Source organism: Phocoena sinus, chromosome X, assembly GCF_008692025.1.
Source record: "Phocoena sinus isolate mPhoSin1 chromosome X, mPhoSin1.pri, whole genome shotgun sequence".
In the NCBI taxonomy this organism is placed as follows: domain Eukaryota; kingdom Metazoa; phylum Chordata; class Mammalia; order Artiodactyla; family Phocoenidae; genus Phocoena; species Phocoena sinus.
In genome coordinates this window covers 124,939,948-124,956,241 of record NC_045784.1, presented here as the reverse complement: position 1 = coordinate 124,956,241, position 16,294 = coordinate 124,939,948, and the positions used below count along the sequence as shown (strand labels likewise).

At 40.2% G+C, this 16,294-nt stretch overlaps 1 protein-coding gene across 12 annotated transcripts in view; it reads right to left on the bottom strand.

Annotated features, from left to right (window-relative positions):
* FMR1 (FMRP translational regulator 1) overlaps nucleotides 1–15,995 on the bottom strand; it is a 36,623-nt gene extending 20,628 nt beyond the window's left edge. For all 12 annotated transcript variants that reach the window (XM_032619663.1, XM_032619665.1, XM_032619664.1 and 9 more), the window contains exons 1-5: nucleotides 15,696–15,995; nucleotides 7,213–7,265; nucleotides 3,397–3,490; nucleotides 740–811; nucleotides 318–466 (exon numbers count right to left, since the gene is read on the bottom strand). In XM_032619663.1, coding sequence (XP_032475554.1) covers nucleotides 318–466; nucleotides 740–811; nucleotides 3,397–3,490; nucleotides 7,213–7,265; nucleotides 15,696–15,746 — 419 coding nt within the window. In that variant the 5' untranslated portion in view covers nucleotides 15,747–15,995. The remainder of the gene's footprint in view (nucleotides 1–317; nucleotides 467–739; nucleotides 812–3,396; nucleotides 3,491–7,212; nucleotides 7,266–15,695) is intronic.
* Between the last annotated feature and the right edge of the window lie 299 nt (nucleotides 15,996–16,294).

The following is a 16,294-nucleotide window of genomic DNA, read 5'->3' as shown; positions in this document are numbered from 1 at the left end:
AAATTGATTTGTGACTTAGGACAGAATATCTGTATTAACCAGTTTCAAAATCTTAAAATTCTATGAACAATGTGTATTTTAGAAAACAAATGTACATTAGCCATGTATGTAACCAAGTAAGTTTAAACAAGTGGAATGTTGGCTTGATTATATAACTGGAAAAAGCTAAACATGTTTTTTTCACTACTCTTGCAAACCATTTTTGCCAAAGTTCACTGAATTTAAACACTGATTTCTATTATTTGAAAACTTATATTCTTTTAAATTAATTGCATAGCACCTCTAAGTTCTCAGCCTTTTCTTGCATACCAACTTACATTTGTCGTAAGTCTTCTGGCACGTCCAGTTTGATTTTATGGAAAGTATCTTTTGTGGCAGGTTTGTTGGGATTAACTGATCGTAAACGTTCAATTGTGACAATTTCATTGTATGTAGCATCACATGCTGCATATTCTATCACATAAAACTGTGAGAAATAAATGAAAGTCATTCCTGGTCACAGTGCTTAAAGTAAGAACAAGAAGCTATACCTATTCAGTTGTTTTTCAATTCTCTAGAGGAAAAAAAACTATTTGATCAACTAACAAACACACGAAATATACTGAACATGTAAACATTTAAATAAAATGTTCAAGTTAGATATTACTTTCAAACAGAAATCCAGACTGAAATGTAGTATACCTGGCTTTAGAAAAGGGAAATCGCATAAGAAAAAAAATTTAAATAGGCATTTTCCTACCTCACCCTTTATCATCCTCACTTTAGCTAACCACCAACAGCAAGGCTCTTTTTCATTTGCTCTGGAATAAACCTACACAAAAATTACAACATAGAATATTTCATGATTAACATCATTCAGAAATCTATAAATTATCAGACATCAAGGAAAATTTCTTAAAATGACCTTAGGTGTCTTTCAAGCCCATAAGCTGTAGACTTTAAGCCAGATTGCACCCCTACTTCTAGACATAGACACACACTCAGAAACTACCTGATTACCTGGGAGAGTCCTGTAAAAAGTGCTTTCCTATTTCTCTATGCTGCCTCAGTAATCTGAATATGAATGCTCAAGAAAAGATGACCATTCATAAACCTGGGCATACTTTCCTTGGGTACTTTGAGAGCTATGAAAATGTATCTAAAAAATGTAAAGACAGATTTGTTTTTGTTTTACTCTAATAAGCAAATAACAAATTGGAAGTTACTGACCCTGGCCTACTTCCTGGCTGCATGGTCACTGAATGGGTAAGGCCGCTGACTACTCAGCTCACTAAGGATACCACCTGGCATTCACGTATCCTGGGAACTAAACGGACAGATCCTTGGTCACTCTCTGGTCTCCTGTCCCCTCTCCACTAAAATGGACAACTCCACGCTGGCAATCCTCTGGATACCACGTTCCTGCTCTCACACACTGTGGATCAGTTCTTCTAAACTGATCTCTCTGGCGACCACTTCACAGTTCACTTATGATGTGCAGCACGGAACCTTTTGTGAAGACACTAGCAAATCAAGGTTAATAGGAAAAGAGACACATGGAGAGAGACAGAAATACTCAGAAGCAGAAAGACAACACAGGGAGGACGAGGAGGATGGGGAGGAGAGGAAAGGAGAGAAGACCGGCAACTCAAGGCTCCGACTCTCATCTCCCTTTTACTACTGAAGTTAATAGTTACACAACACAAAGATGAAATACAACTGAACTCAACCTCCTTTCCCTCTTGCCCCCAACACTTCCTCTCACCTCTGCTCTAGCCAGAGAAATAACCTCAGTTATTTGTTAATTGTTATGTAACACAATGAGGTCATCCTGGCAACTGTGGTTCATTGGTTCCCATCTGTTGTGTGACTAAGTTGGGAAAAAAGTCCCCTCTATTCATCACTATTATGAGCGTTTGTGGTACAGACAGACCAAAAGACCTAAGTTAATGGTTATACAATACAGTGACTCAGTACAACTTGATTTAACCTACATTTCTCTCTTGAGACCATCAATTCCTTTCAGCTCTGCGCTAGCTAGAGCGACAACCTCAGTTAGTGAGGTCACTGTAGCAAGAGCATCTCACTGGTTACCAGCTGTCATGTGACTCAGTTGAGAGGGAAAAAAAGAAAAAACAGTCCCCTTTATCCATCCAAACACTATTATGAGGCCTTCTGATATAGACAGACCAAAAGTCCTGGTCCTTGACTTCAGGAAGCTCGTAGTCTCCTGGGGAAGTGAACAGCTAAAGGTCCTCAAGTACAGACACTGTTTGTGCTCCCTACTGGGATCCGTCACAAAACCAAGCCCAGTTCCTTTCACCTAGTAAGTACTGAGTATATTTTTGGTAAATAAATAGCACTTTATTCTATTTCCACTATAAAGCTGTAGAGAAAAGAACACAGGCCTGGACATCCAGAGACTTTCTCTGAGCACTCTCTAAAATAGCACTCCTGCCCCTACATCACCTTTCATCCTCTTTTTCTCTTCCTAGGACTTACAACTGCCATAATATTAGCTATCCTCACTAGAATGTGACCTTGTCAAGGCTGGGGCCTCTTCTGTTTCACTGACCATCTGTACCTAGCACAGGAATTAAGAATTCAAGGACCTAGTACACCTTACCTGACCTGTACAAATGGATTCTTAGCTGCTTCCATCATACCACAAATGCTCATGAAATTCAACTGTTAACAAGGCATCGTGGAGAAGAGAAGAAGCTTAAAATGGAGTACACGAACAGGGAGGAAGAAAAGGATACTATATAGACCAACTACAACATAAAGCAGACCCCAAGTGCCTTAAGTGTCACAACAGTCCTCAGCGGCTAGAGAAATCATAAATATAATGTTTTTGTCAATGTGCTACATCTCCACAGCACTTTTTGGTCAGACATCAATGGCACATAAGCAGTTGGTTCATAGCATCTCCTGTGAAAAGATGTTTTACCTGTATGTGTATAGACTAAAACTCGCAGACGAGTTTTTACAAATATCCCAGGAAGATTTTCTGCTACTTAAAGCAAGCCTAGGATGCTGCTCTATCGTTAAGGAATGATTTTTTCCTAACCCATTTTACTTAGAATGGGGACACAGTTGTAAACTAACAATATATTATTCAAACAAAAGATTCAGAGAATGAGGGAAGGGGGAAAAGAAATACTAGTGGGCAAAGGAAATCAGTGGTGACTTTCAAAGCTGCACCCTGAGTGCTGCTCAGGCAGCCACACTTAAGCATCCATAATGTATTATTTCCAATCATTATTAAGATGGAGCAGTCAAAAGCACATATACATCAGAGCTATAATTCTCAATGCAGATTGAAAAGTGTTAAAGACAAGGGATACAAAAGGCACAGGCAAATTAAATGCTCCCCCTTCTTCAGTGCTTAATAACTTGATGGCAGGGGAAACTTACCTCAACTTCATCGCTTTCATTTATATCTTTATTATAACCTACAGGTGGTGGGAATCTCACATCATGGAATGGAATCTGCCTCTCTGGCTGCCAGCTGCAAATAAGCAAATGCAATTATTTAACATGTTTTTTGGTTTAATGGAAACAATGACCATGCTGCCATCAACTTTTGGTTAAGTGTGACCCTTTGGTTTTCTAGTTTAAAGAAGCAAGTGCTTTAAAACTGTCAGTGTTCTGCCGAGTGGGGCACAATGGCAATATAGACACATTTCAACAAACTCTGCATGCAGCACAGCAGCCTTGTAGTTCTAGTTGGAATATTTCTCTAAACACAATAGATCAACATTACAGTTTTCCAAACAAGTCTTTCTTCCAATAATTTCAACCTCTAAGAGTTCTAAACTTAGGGCCACAACAGCAATTTCCTTTGATGCTTAAATACGTTAGTATCAGTAAGTGTTAGTAACGTCATCGCCATACTTCCACTTGCAAAGGAATCGTAACCACATTCCGATGACCACAGAAACTGGTCCTAAGTGCCCTCTAATTCCCAAGCAAAATGGGGCAGTCAGCACATTAGCAAGTCACAACTCACTTTTCCCCCTTTAAATTTTAGATCCCGCGAGGTGGTCAGTTCTTGCCATGGATAGATGGCTGCTGATCAGTATGACGTACCAGCAATGCACTGGCCTGGTGGGGTCTCCTAAACCACAGAAACCCGATGGAGACAGCCTATAGGAGTTCAGTAAGTTGCCTATGTTTTTTTTTTTTTTTTTTTTTTTTTTTTTTTTGCGTTACGCGGGCCTCTCACTGCTGTGGCCCCTCCCGTTGCGGAGGACAGGCTCCGGACGCGCAGGCCCAGCGGCCATGGCTCACGGGCCCAGCCGCTCCGCGGCATGTGGGATCCTCCCAGACCGGGGCACGAACCCGTGTCCCCTGCATCGGCAGGCAGACTCTCAACCACTGCGCCACCAGGGAAGCCCTATGTTTTTTAATTTAAAGTTACGTGGAACAATTTTGAAAAACACCAAATTATTCTTTTATATCTACAATGATATAGAATATTAAAAGATAAACTTTGCAGAAACACTGGAGGATTCAACTGCTAGAGCAGTCATTTCTGGGTTTTCTGCTAAAGGGCTCTCTAAATAAAATCCTACTGAGAAAACTGCTTTTTTTTTTTTTTTTTTTTTTTAAGAAGAGCTATTATATAAGATAGCAGCGTAGGTAAGTCAGAATTTGTGGAAATATGATTAGGGCCTATATTACACTGAACCCCTTTTCTGTATTATTATACACCCTTGAAAACTCTGAAATGTAAAAAAAAATTGTCTTTAGGGAATTCCCTGGTGGTCCAGTGGTTAGGACTCGGTGCTCTCACTGCCAGGGCCCCAAGTTCAATCCCTGGTCAGGGAACTAAGATCCCACAAGCTGTGCAACGTGGCCAAACAAACAAAAGTCTTTACTTCAGAAAAACTTTTTAATATACTTACTGAATTCAATGACTTAACATGTTAAAGATTCATTGCTAAATTTGATTTGTAAAGCATATAATAATAAAGTTTCTTCATTCCAAAGAATTATTTTGTCTTAAGTATAGAGACAAAAATCAAATTTTTTATTCAAAAAATACGAAATGTGGAAGGCAAAAAGAAAGCATCTAAAATAATGTGGTATTATAGGAGTTTCTTTATGATTGAAAGGAAAGAAAGGGTAAATATAGTCTGAAGTTTTACAAAACATCAGGTCTGTTTTTTGTTTGTTTTAAAAAACCAGAAAAACAAAAAGGAAACGCAAGGAAAGTACTACTTTGGTAGGGACCTATCAAATCCTGGTGACATGCTCAAACCCAGTGTTGAATCTCATACATACTACACAAACACAAGGAAAAAGTTGATCTATTTCAAATTCCCAGGATGACAGCTAGAAGAGAAACTTGTACACAGCTACGGTACAGCAGACAATTAGGAGGTCCACAGAAAGAATAATTTTAAGTTTATAGTAAAAATCTGGTTGAAAACGAATGAGAACTGATCTATCACTGTATAAACAAATACAGATACATTCTTGAATGCACAGAGGAAATAAGTGTTTGCTTAATACCTTAGATTAAGGACTATAGGAGAAACTAAAAGAGTAGCAAATAAAGATAACTCTCCCTTTATGGGAAACAGTGTCTACCTAGTGATGGAAGCAAGCAGATAAGAGTATAAGTACAAGACAAAAAATTACTCTCCAAGTTATCAAAGATTCCTCTGTTAGAGGTGTGATGCTGTTATCTAGTGTATAATGCATGGATAATCACGCAGAGGCACATTCTGGAACTTTTGGCTCTATGTATTCAGAGAAAGGTATTCTATTATCCAAACTTGTATTTGGGACCAAGACTATTTGTCTAGAGCTGAGAATTGGGCTGGATACTCTAAATTCTTTTATCTATCTCCCTAAATGCGTTTTAGGCATCCGAGAAAACTACAGTTGACCCTTGAATAACTCGGAGGTTAGGGATGCTGACCCTCTGTGCAGTCAAAAACGCACAGATAACTTATAGTCAGCTCTCCGTAGCCACAGTTCCTCCATATCTGTGGTTTGCATCACGGATTTAACCAACCCTGGATCGTGCACTACTGTAGTATTTACTACTGAAAAAAATCCACATATAAGTGGTCCTACACAGTTCAAACTCATGTTGTTCAAGGGTCAACTGTACTTTGCCCTGTTGGCAGCTACAAGATTCTGCTAACATTCTAATTATAGCACGTCTGGGTCAGATACTGTATTTTAACAGATTTATTGAGATATAATTCACATAACCATATAAGCATCCACTGAAGTGTATATACAAGTCAATGGGCTTAAGTATATTCCCAGATATGTGCAACCATTACCAGTCAATTTTAGAAAATTTTCATCACTTCAAAAAGAAATCCCATACTCTTTAGCTATGGCTCTCCATCCCCCACCAGCCATTAAGCAACCACTAATTTATTTCTTCTCTCTGTAGACTTGCAATCTGCTTTTGATACGCTATTAATTTCTCTTGGTAAATAAAAGCCAAACATTATAATTGTTGGCCAGACTTCAGAGTTCAGTAAAATCCTAAGATCATGACCACATCTATACTCTGGTTAAGGAGTTTATATGTACTTTATATTCTTGAATGGCTACTCTGAAAATAGCCGTTATTAGCATTAAAAAAATTCAGTCAAGAGACCTGTCTCCCCCAATAAAATGCTAACATCTATACTACTGATGCCTTTGTATAGCTAATGTCCCTAGGCCTCTAAGTATTTTTATTTATTCACCTAGCAGAAGAAAGCAGAAACGATCAGTTACTGCTATTAATGATTATAAACATATGAAACAGATAAAAATGTTAATGGGCAAACACAATTATTTCCAATAAAATATACCAGATGACTAAAACCATCAATTTTAGATTTAACATTACAAAACTCACATCGACTTTCCCAGTACCCGTGAATCCATTCATTTTCATCTTTTAACATTTACAAATATTCCTATTCAAACCCACAGTTACTAATACAGAAGAATCTGGTTTCTTTCTTCACATTCAAGGGGACTGAGGTGTAAGGATCAAGATTATACAAAAGGGATCTCTGAGGTCATTAGCAGGAACAGTCATTCCACTGGTTTAATATTGAGTTGTTCACGAACTTCCTGGTCAGTAACATGAAGATCCATTCCTGAAAAACACTCAAACTACACTTGAATTTTTTAAAATGAGGAGTAAAAGGAAAAATTAGCATAAAATATTAAAGAACCTAAATATTAAAATTATATCAAGACACTTACTTGTTTTCAAATGCCACTGTTATTGAATCTTCATGAACATCTTTTACAAATGCCTATAAGAAAAAAACCCACCACAGTTAAATTAACTTCTAAGCTTAAACATCATTTTTGTTTTCAGTTACACTTTACAGATACCAAACATTTTATGTTTAACAACAGAATGAAGCTTCAAGTGAAAGTTTGTCAGTTTGTGAGGATCACTCATTCATGAATCACATCTATATTTAGATACCTACTATGTGCTAGGCCCTAGGAATACTCATTAGTTAAAATAAAACACAAAGAATTGCTCCAGAGTTCAGCTTGTCATAGGACAAAGACAGACAAGTAAATTGAAAATTACAATGCAAAGCTGAAGGTATACTTCAGGCTAGAAGTACTGGAAACTAAGAAACTTGTTCCAGAGCTATATACCAGTCAGTGTAGATCTGTTGTAACCTATCTTTTTCTCCTTAATACAATTTTAGGAGAATACAATAGTAAATAACTAAATATAACCTCAAATCTATATATGCACAAGTACACTAAGTTCTCTTTAAAAGCAATGTGCTGCTAATACCACTAAAAGTCCAATTACCAGAGTTTAATTAAATTCTCAATCTCGCAGGCACTTGGCAAAAAAGAAATAGTAATATAAAGTACAGAGGTTTAAATCTTTTAAATCTGATGACGCAATTGCTAATAATCTGCAGAAGGACATAACACAAGTAATAGCTAACTAATTATCAAGAATTCTTTAATCAGCATGCTGTCCATAATTCTATAAAATTAAGTTTTTAATAGGTGCAGGAAAGGAGGTTTTTTTTTTTGTTTTGACAATTAGAGGAGTAGAATAAAGCATAAAGAAACCCAAGGGGCTTTATATCTTAATTCATTTTAAAATGGCTTTAGAGATTTAAGCTTCTTACTCCAATGTGTTCTGTACATGTTTCTGTCCTTTCGTGGTTTCTCCCTGTCTGCAGGATTATGGTCAAACTCCTCTGCCTGAAAAAGGCCCTTTGTGACCTGGCCCCACTGCTCACCACTCCAAGCTTCATCTTTCACATCCTTGTAGGCTGTGATCCAGCAGTGCTAAACTACTTGGGCCTCTCTGTACATGCTGCTGTTCCTTCTTTCCTATTGTCCTTCCCCTATTTTCACCTAGCTATCTCCTACTGGTCTTTTACAATTCAGTTCAGATGTCAGCTGCTATGGGAAAACCCAGAAGACTAAGTTAAATTCTATCCTCTACATTCTTATAGCATCTTCTGAGTATCCTCACTATAAACTTATCCCACTATAGTCTTTTGCCCATTTTCCTACCAACAGTAAGCTTCCTGAGGGTGGGCGATATAGGCCTTTTATTTACTGTTGAACTTCAGAGTACCTATTAAGGGTTCAATGAATAGGTATTATCATGGATCATTGCCTAAGGGGTTCCTATCCTAGCCTCGGAGGAAAGGTATGTGGGTGGTGGGGTGGTAGTATGTTGGTCAGGAAAGACAAACAGAAGAGGACGAGGTTCCTATCCAACTTAGGGAGTGGAGGATGGGGAGGCCCAGCAGGCCTAATGGGCAGCAGGAGCAAAGGCTTAGACCTGGAGCAACAGCTTGGGGTGCGGTAGAAGTAAATCCTTTGTGGACAAGGAAGCCAAGACAATTCAATGGGGAAAAAAGAACACTGTTTTCAACAAATGGAGCTGGGACAACTGGATATCCACATGCAAAAGAATAAATGCAAAGCTATGCTAGAAGACAGTTTCCTTGTAAGATCAAGGTGGACTATAATGGAATCTAGGTGTTCTTGCGATACTCAAAATGGCTAAATTGTTATTTCTAAATTAAGCATGTATGAGTATCTTTATAGTTGCTGGTTTAAAGTGGGGGGGGGGAAATCCACATTTTCTTCCTATCATTTTGATCTTGCTTATTTTTCCTTAGCCATATTTAAATCACACCCATTCTCTTCAGAGTATTTCAAGAACTCTAGTTTAATACTGACCATGATATTTCAGAATATACTAGATTTTATAAGGGCGCATGCCCCCAGTGCTCTCAGGGGTTTGCCTATTACTTCAGCAACAGAAAGGCTTGATTTTGAGTTAAAGTTGGAGGAATTCGACGTTTAGTTCTATAAAGTAAGTCCCACAAATTACGGAGAAAGGAAAAACAGACTCCCCCACCCCAACTTCTCCCTTGTGTTTACATGATGGCGAATACCAAATTAACAATCTGCTTTTTGAGGGTGGGACTCCTATCAGGAGCTAATCCCTTATTTACCAAAAAATGTCTTTGCTCTGTCTCCATCCTTGTCTAAAATTTTATGTTTGCATGCCTTGGCAGTAACTAGTATTAGTTCTTTACTGTATATTATATGCTGAAAACGTTAAGTCCTTTAGTCAGCTAAGAGAACCTTGTTACAGCTGGGTGAAGAACTGCTCTCACTAAATCAGGTACCTTTCCAGTACTACTGCCCTTGTCTAAAACCGTGCTGTTGCTCACCACAGAAGCTGCTGGTCATATGTACATATTTTGATTTAATTAAGTACAATTAAATAAAATTAAAAATCAGTCTGAGTCACACTTGCCACACTTCAAGTGCTCAAAAGCCACACAGGGCTCAGTACCTACTGTAGAGGACAGCGCAGGTAGAGACCACTTCCATCATCACAGAAAGTTCCACTGGATAGCACTGATTTAAAACATTTACAAATGTTGGGGACTGTTTTCAAATCCACCTTGAAAGCACTCTAAAAGTTAGTCTCATTATTTCATTGCTCTATTTTAATTTTTTTCTATTTGCCAAAAAGTTATTGTACAGTTTAATCACACTCATTCACTACATTTACCTATTTCCTAAAATTAAACGTCCCTTCAAAGGAGGAAGATCTGCAACTGTGTGACAATTAAAAACCAAAACAAACAAACAAACAAACAAAAAGCTTCCAAGTTTTCAAAGACACTAAAAGCAATTCCGGATGTAGTGTCAAAAATGGTTTGAGTAATCATCACAGCTTATGGCGGCCACTGCCTCGAGTTAATGAGGCCTACCTGTATATGGATGTTGGCGTGACTGTTCCCAAACCAGTCATTTTTAGCCACTGTTTGCATATTATGTGAATACAGAAGGCATGGAATACCTTCTTGTTGCTGCTATAATAAGGGGAATAAAAGAAACTCAGGTTGCAAAGGTCTCCTCTGACTCCTGAGGCCTTTTGCTAAAATTCCAACAAAGGTCCCACCTTTCTGCTTCTCATCATACTTTCTCCAACAACCCTCCTTTTCGGCCCTGCCCCTGCCTTACCCCAACACTCATACCCTTCCCTTCCCTGGCCACCCTGGAGCATTATCACCCCACCCACCAACAACTGGGAAAACTATGTTTTGTTGTGCTCTCTACCTATCTACATCAAGCAAAGTTGATGAGAAGACAGGTTCAGCGGATTCCTGAGGGGTTGGTTACCAAAGAAGGCAACTGAATGGGTTTGAATGAATACAAGAAGGGAGCTGTATGGGACTGGATGAGAGCTAGGGCTCTTACAAGAGTCAGTAAACTTAGTGGTTAAGAGTTTTGCTGTGAATGAGAGATAGGTTCAAAATCTTGGATCTAAGACATAACAGCTGTGGGACTCTCCAATAAATGGTCTCTGGGCCTCAGATGCCTTGTCTGTGTAAGTAAGGAATGGATACAGGGGAACTGGACTTGCCTCCTAAAGCTGTTGTGAATAATGAAATCACACATGTCTAGTGCCTAGCACGATGGCTGGCACATAGTTGGCACTAAATAAATGAGAGGTAAAGCAGAGAGGGGCATATTTTATAAAAGATGCAGAACCATAAACACTCTTGCATCTGAGAAAGTTACATCTCAACAAAAGCACACTTTAAAAAAGATTTAAAAATTAGGATAGAAAGAGAAAAGGCTGTTTTCTCAAAGATACTAAATACTAAAAGATTATTTAGACTTTCAGAAGAAAAAGTGATGAAAATCTTTGGGGTTTGAGAAAGGCGCTAAAAGTGCAGTTAAAGACAGACACAGTGGGACTTCCCTGGTGGGGCAGTGGTTAAGAATCTGCCTGCCAATGCAGGGGACACAGGTTCAATCCCTGGTCTGGGAAGATCCCACATGCCGCGGAGCAACTAAGCCTGTGCACCACAACTACTGAGCCTGCATTCTAGAGCCCACGAACCACAAATGCTGAGCCCATGTGCCACAACTACTGAAGCCCACATGCCTAGAGCCCGTGCTCCCCAACAAGAGAAGCCACCGCAATGAGAAGCCCACACACAGCAATGAAGAGTAGAGAAAGCCCGTGTGCAGCAACAAAGACCCAACACACCAAAAATAAATAAATAAATGAAAAAAAGAAAGAAAAAAAAAGACAGACACAGGCTCCTTATCAGGGGGAATAAACAGAAAATCAAAAAATCATTATGGGATCCCCCACCTGGCAACTGGGCCAAAGAGGCAATCATAAAATCATACTAACCAAAGTGTGTAATGACTAGAGATATCTAAGTCAAACATTACATCACCGGGATTGCTGAAACTAAAAGAAAGTCTGTCCCTATTTGGGTGAAGTCTTACTCTCCCACTACACCTCACACCCTAGATTGTACAGAGAAATTTCAATGTAAGCCCCTGACCACCAATGAACACAACTACTACATTATCACTGAAGACAGCACATGTAGTGCATTGATAATTCTCATTAGAGAAAACTTAAAAGCATTGCAAGATATCCCTCCTAAAGAAAATCTGTAGGAGATAGACAATAAGGACATATGAAATGTGATAAAATACGATTCAAACCCAAGGCTTCACATATAAAGCAAGTTATTGCTTTGCCGCCCTTTGAATGTGGGAACTAACAATGTATGAGAATGAACAATGGGAAGGGAAAAGTACAATAAACCTCATCAACAATTCTTCCAACCACAGTGCATGACTAGGAATACTCGCCTTCACTTGGGCATTTACCACAAATTCTGAGAAAAATGCATCCTTTCTGGTTCACCTTGACGCAAAGACAACACACAGGTATAGAGAGAATAGTATTAAATGAGTTATTAATTTTCCTGTGTTTATGTATTCTAACTTTTGAATGCTTCAGTTCTTATGTGTTCCCAATGTAACAAAAGCAAACTTCATAGGAGCATTAAAGATTTCTAACTTTATCTTTCATTAATAGGCATTCATATGAAAAATTACAGTGTAATGTGTCAAGGTGCAAGAGTTAATAAAAAGGAAGCTAATACATAAGCTCAATATTTTGTGATGTCTTTGTGTCAATGGTAATATCCTTGCAACTGTACTTACAAAATAATGCTAAGGCATTATTACAGTAACAAATACAAAGTTACAATGAAATTTACAAAAATGGGCGGGAAATCCAATCCAATTCATTTCTTTAAGCTAAATTTCATCATTTCAGGAAGTCAGATTACCTGATCTCAAAGCCCAGATCTGACCCTTACTAGCTCTGACACTTAGTAATAACTCACTTACCTTATCTATCTGTACATCTATGTCCTCATCTATAAACTGGAAATAACAATGGTAACTCAGGGTTGTGGGAGGTGATTAAACAAATTAAGAGAGGTAAAGCACCTAGAACCCTGCCTGGCACCTCAAGAGCTCTCAGCACCTGTTAACAGTTAAAAGCACGATTGTAGTCATCTCAGGAAGCACATTCCCATAGTGGGCAGGAATCAGAAAGCCAATTCTTATACCACTGAATTTTACATTTAATGAATAATCTGGAGGTTTTCAGAGTGTGTGAGTATGAAGTTGGAAAATGCTCAACTCAAAAGGGGAGTACTGATGCTTCCATAAAGATACTAAACACTAAAAAGGTAATTTAGACTGGGAAGAAAAAAACATGTGGTTGACCTGAACAATTTACTTCCTTGAAGTACAGAAGACTTCAGAGAAAATGTGAAGAAAATTTTCATTACATGACTTTTTCTAAGTCAAAGAAATACCTAAGCACAAAAGTAGTGGCTCTGACAGTTACTAAATCCAACTTTCGAGTTTTTAAGAATAAACACCAGAGGGAAAAATAGAAATGAGCTGTTACCTTAGGGTTTAGGTTTCATGGTTCTGGTAATTCTGAATCCTAAGTTTGAGTTAATTTTTTAGAGGAAAAAACCCAACTGTTCCCAGCATATACTCTACCCAGTTTATACTGCAAATTTGGACCATGTGCTCAGAAGATGGAGAACTGTACCTTACAATATGGTGGTTCTGTTAGGCAAATCAAAGTCTGAATTCAATTATACTGAAGCTGTTTGAGTTGTTTAGTTCTTTAAGCCTTTTCAATCAATCCGATGAACCCAGGTTCCCAATTTTTTCATAAATGTAACATTTCTCCATAATAGTTCATTTTTTATTCATCTTTATTTCCCATCTTTTCTGCCCATCCCACTGGACAAGTAACTCAGTTTACTTTTGCTTTACTTTTATAACTCACATCAATATTGAGCCTTATAAGAATTTAAACCTTTTCATTATAGAAACTATTTTTCTACCAATACAAACCATTTGAGGTTTTCTAAAAAACAAAACCTTAACTAAATAAACATAACAGCAATTTCTCTGCACACGTTTGTTCATGTTTAATATTTCCCCTCAAGGAACTAAGGGACAACCCATTCCTTTTATTCACCTTCAAATTAAGCAACTTCGTTAAAAAACAAAAATAGGGGGAGATTAAGAGCAGACATAGAGGGTCTTTCTTATATTCCCGTCAGTTTGCAAGCAAAATCACAGAAGCAAATCACAGGTTGCTCGAACAGAATATATCCTTCAAGACCACGATGTACTACTTGCCCTCTGTAGCAAGCAAACTCCACTAAAAGACAGTAAGTGGCATCTAATCTAAGCTAATATCACAGATCTATTAGAATACCGCTCAACCATTAGCCCCTGCTCATATTTATTACAGTTAGTGCCCCAAATCTAGTGAGTAAAACTACCAATCTAGGAAGCAGAACGATTCTACACAAACTAACCAGCAGAATATGGATCACTGAAAAAAATGCAACCAGAATTTTGACTGCATCATTTTGCTAAAAGTATGGAACAGTTTACATACTTTACTCACTCATCAAATATATTGATCTCCAAATATCTCCATAAAATTGGTAAACACATATATAGTTAAGTCAATGTTTATTTTCCTATATACCTCGTTTGAAACGTTTATGTAATCCTATATAGATTTAAGAATTGCATTTGGACAATGGCAATATTTAATTCCCATGCTTCCTTCTATATGCACCTTCTGTCGCCAAGATACTGTAGTAAGGTGGGACATTACTTACAGAAGTTATAGAGAGACATTCAAGAGGAAATGAGAACTTATAGACTGCTAGATCTACAGCAAGTATGGACCAAGAGACGCACTACCGACATATGAAAATATTTTTAAGCCTCCTTTTGAAAATGTAAGATATTAGTAAGATCTGCAATGGTGTAACTTAAAAAAAGAAAAGCCCGCAGCAAAACCATGCATGCCTATTTAAAACCTCAACAATGCAGTTCACTGCAACATTACACAGAGGAGATAGTCAAGCCCTTGGAGCACAGAACAATTATTTCCACTCACTTAAAAAAATTCCCCAATAATGATAATTTCCTGAAGTTTCATGGCATATATCCAGGCCTTTGGAGGGTTAATTTTTTTTCTTAAGTAGCAGAGCTGCCAATGTTTTTAGACGCTGAAGCATCTGTATTCCTGAATTTGCCCACATTTATAACAAGGGAGGAGGGGCCACGAATATTCAAGATTACCAACTTCTTTAAACCATTACTCGGATATGTCTGGGTCTTCCTGAAACTTTTGAACCTAAAATCTTTTCTGAAATCCACAAAGAAAGGTCACTAATAATCAGTTGCCATTGTGATTTGGTACCGACTACAGCTTCTTACTACTCTTTCTTCACACCGCTCGCCCAGAACAGTGGAGCTCTCCGAAGTCCCAATGCTGGACAGGAAAAGAGAAGCCAAAGGAGATGGCAAACCCTCTTTGCAAGGCAGGAGGCGGCTTGACGGAAGCGCCCCCCGCTCCTCGGCAACTACCCACACGTCAGGCCCGGATCCCACTGGGAGAGGATATTTAAGAAAACAGAAATAAGCCGTCACCGCCACTTCGCGCGGATACCGGCCCTTCCCGCCCGTATCTCCTACCTGCCGTCGGCCCTCGCCCATCCCCAGCTCTCCCTGCCGGCGCTCGGTCCCCGAAAGGGCACCCTCTTTTCCTTGCCCGCTTCTCATTCCGACAGGCGCCGGGGCCTCATACAGGAAAGGCAGCGGGGCTCAAGGGGCTTCCTACAGGCCCGAAGTCCGGTCCTTCCTTCCCTCCCAAACAACATCCCGCCGAGCGCGCCCTGGCCCCGGGCGCGGCGTTTGGGAAGAGGGCCCCAGGCCTGCCTCCGGCCGAGGCTAAGAAGAAAAGGGAGGGAAAGAAGGGCGAAGATGGGGCCTGCCCTGGAGTCAAGTACCTTGTAGAAAGCGCCATTGGAGCCCCGCACTTCCACCACCAGCTCCTCCATCTTCTCGTCCGCCCTGCTCGCTCCGGGAGCCCGCCCCTGAGAGGTGGGCTGCGGGCGCTCGAGGCCCAGCCGCCGCTGCCGCCGCGCTGCTGCACGCCCCCCGGCAGCGGCGCCGCAGTCACCGCCGCCGCCTGCGCTCGCCGTCGGCTAACCACCCGCTCTGAGGCGGCCCCTCACCGGAAGTGAAACCGAAACGGAGCTGAGCGCCTGACTGAGGCCGAAAGCTCCGGCCGCTCCGCGTGTAAACAGTGAAACCGCATCACATGACCGACGCCGCCTCTTCCCTCAGGGTTCGGCCCCTCGGCCCCGCCCTCCTTCCCCTCGCGGGCCCAGAAGCGCGCGCCTGCGCGCTGCTGGGGAAGGACCGGGGGCGGGCCGAACGTAAGGCGCGCGGGCTCGGCGTGCGCGGGCTCGGCGGCGGGCGGGAAGGCGGGAAGGGCGGAGACAGGTCGCCCCGCTTCGCGTCGCCTGGCGAGGACCAGGGCGCCCGTTCCTTTAGCGGGGGCAAGCCGAGGCGTGGGAAAGGGCCTCCCGTAGCAAACTAGTGT